At 38.1% G+C, this 2598-nt stretch overlaps 1 protein-coding gene across 1 annotated transcript; it reads right to left on the bottom strand.

Moving 5' to 3' along the window:
- Positions 1-625: 625 nt before the first annotated feature.
- Positions 626-1559, bottom strand: LOC136795515 (histone-lysine N-methyltransferase SETMAR-like; the record flags this gene model as incomplete). Its single annotated transcript, XM_067046320.1, has 1 exon — positions 626-1559. A coding segment is annotated over exon 1 (934 nt), but the record flags the coding sequence as incomplete, so codon positions are not given.
- Positions 1560-2598: the final 1039 nt, after the last annotated feature.

Here is a 2598-nt window from a genome sequence, read left to right as displayed (position 1 = left end):
AGTAGATGAAGTCGACCAGCGGATTTCCACCTCCATTCTCTACCTGGGCGTCACATTGGATAGGCACCTCACCTTCTCCAGTCATGTTCGGGAGAGACTTAAGTTGGCTCGCCAGAAGAGCTACAGGCTCTACCATCTCCTAAAATCGCCACAACTCTCACTAAGGCTGAAGCTGCAAATCTATAAGGCCATAATACGACCAACTCTGCTCTATGGTGCACCGCTGCTGCGTCACCTCTACCGAACAATGCTTGAAAAGCTGCAGAGTTATCAGAATTCCGTCCTCCGGCGAATCGTCCGTGGAACTACTCTACAGAGGGCCAGAAACACCACCATACACCAGGAACTCCAGCTGACCATTGCCAGAACTCCAATTGTCCATTTTTATTTCAGAATAATTCTCTTGGCCACTGTCGTTTCAACCTTCAAGGTGGATTGTAGGGATGGGTGGAACTACCAGGTCATTCAAAAAGTCCTGTCGTTTTTTTGGGGGAAATTATAAATAAATAAATATTTTCAAATAATCACCTTTATTCATCAAAATATCCACCGTTACAGTCGGTAACCTTCTCCCAACGAGATGGTAAAGCCCAAATTCCTTCCTTAAAAAACTGTTGATTTTTACTGCAAAAATAAGTGGTCAGTTCGTGAATTAGGTTGTCACGGTCTTGAAAACATTTTTGTCTCAGATTGTTGTCGAGATCTCTGAATAGGTGATAATCAGTGGGTGACAGGTCAGGGGAATATGGTGGGTGAGGCAAAACTTCCCAGCCTATTTCTGTCAATTTTTCCCTGGTCAATTTGGCGGTGTGTGGTCGAGCGTTGTCTTGAAGAAGCAAAGGTCTTCTTCTGTTGACTAAGCAGGGATCAAAAGTCTTAAGCTTGGATTGGCAATGGTCCAGTATATTGCAGTATACTTCTGCAGTGATGGTTTGCCCTTGATTCAGAATCTCAAAATGCACTATACCTTTGGCTGTCCAGAAAACAATGAGCAAAACTTTCTTTGGATGGAGATCTGGTTTTGGAAATTGTTTAGGTTTCTCATCTGCCGACAACCACTGATATGATCGTCTGAAGTTGTTGTACAACACCCATTTCTCATCACAGGTGATGATTCGATTCAAAAAGGGTTCGACTTTCAAGCGGGAAGTTAACGAAGATGCAGTTGTCAAGCGAACAAGCATATTGGCATCTGAAAGCTTATGAGGAATCCATTTATCCAGTTTTTTCACTTTTCCCAGTTCTTTAAGGTAATTCCAGGCAGTGGTGGCTGAGATATTAAGTTGAGAGGCTATCTCTGAACAACTTTGACGCGGATCCAACTCTACTACTCTTCGAACGTCCTCCTTATCAACTACAGTTGGTCGACCTGAGCGTGCCTCGTCTTCTAGTGTCTCGTCGCCTCCACGAAATTTTGAAAACCAAAATTGTGCCTTCCGCTCAGACAGCACATCTTCCCCAAACACGGAGCATATTTTTCTAGCAGTTTCGGCAGCTTTTGAGCCAAGTTTAAACTCATAGAGCAAAATCGACCGAATTTGAGTTTCAACTGGAATCATTTTAACTAGACAGTTGGATGGTGACTGCATTAAATTAATCCTCCTTAGCCTCCTATTCATAAAGTATAAACATTTGTGTTTACATGGATAAAAGTTGTATTGAACGGAATTAATTAGCAAACACTCTAGAATCAAAATAAACTATGAATAAACGTAAAACGACAGGACTTTTTGAATGCCCTGGTAGCTAAGGATTAAACCAAAGGATTAGGATATTTAAAAAGGCTTATATGGAATTTTGTTGGTATGAGGTCAAGGACAAAAGGGATATGAAGGTCATGGTGTAGTGATCTGTTGGAAACGTAATAGGGTGCATTAACTAAGGTTCTAAGGATTTTGGATTGAAATGATTAAATACGTTTGATGTTCGACGGTTCAGCTGTTCCCAAAGCCGTAGGTCCAGATAGGTCTGAGTATAGTCTTATAAATTAGATGTTTGTTTTCTAGTGATGAGTCTGAGAAAATTAGAATGAAAATTTTAAATTAGGGTTTGAGAAACGTTAACTTATCTTGGCCTATTCAGTAATGCATATCGAATGGACATGAAACATACTGTAAATTAATAACTGCTTGGGGAAGAAGTATAAAAAATAAGAGTAAATATCTTGAATAAAAATGGTTTCATCGTAAAGTTGTTTTACTAAATGACCATTCCCGTGATAATTGCCATTTCATATTAAACTAAATAATCTCAAATTTTGAGGGATGAGTATATACCTTTTTTTTCTACGTACAATGCTATGTATTATGAATGCTACTACACAATGACTAAATGTCTCTCTTTGTACAATCAATTCTCCATAACAAAATACGTACGTTTAGATATAATGAAGAAGAAATTGAGAACAAAACAGAACCAAAGTAAAGTTAATTTTTTGGTTAATTATAATTTCAGGTTAGTTCAATATAATTTCTAAACAACATATAATGTCTTACTAATTTATTTTAAATTAAAGATCGTATAACTTTGTATTTAATATAATATTTCGCTAGTGCTCTAATGCATTCAGTCAAATACCAGTAATATGTAACTAATTCC

Source organism: Halyomorpha halys, unplaced genomic scaffold, assembly GCF_000696795.3.
Source record: "Halyomorpha halys isolate HHAL.00 unplaced genomic scaffold, Hhal_1.1 Scaffold299.1, whole genome shotgun sequence".
Classification (NCBI taxonomy): domain Eukaryota; kingdom Metazoa; phylum Arthropoda; class Insecta; order Hemiptera; family Pentatomidae; genus Halyomorpha; species Halyomorpha halys.
The sequence above is the reverse complement of the archived record's forward strand: the minus strand, read 5'-3'. Positions and strand labels throughout refer to the sequence as shown.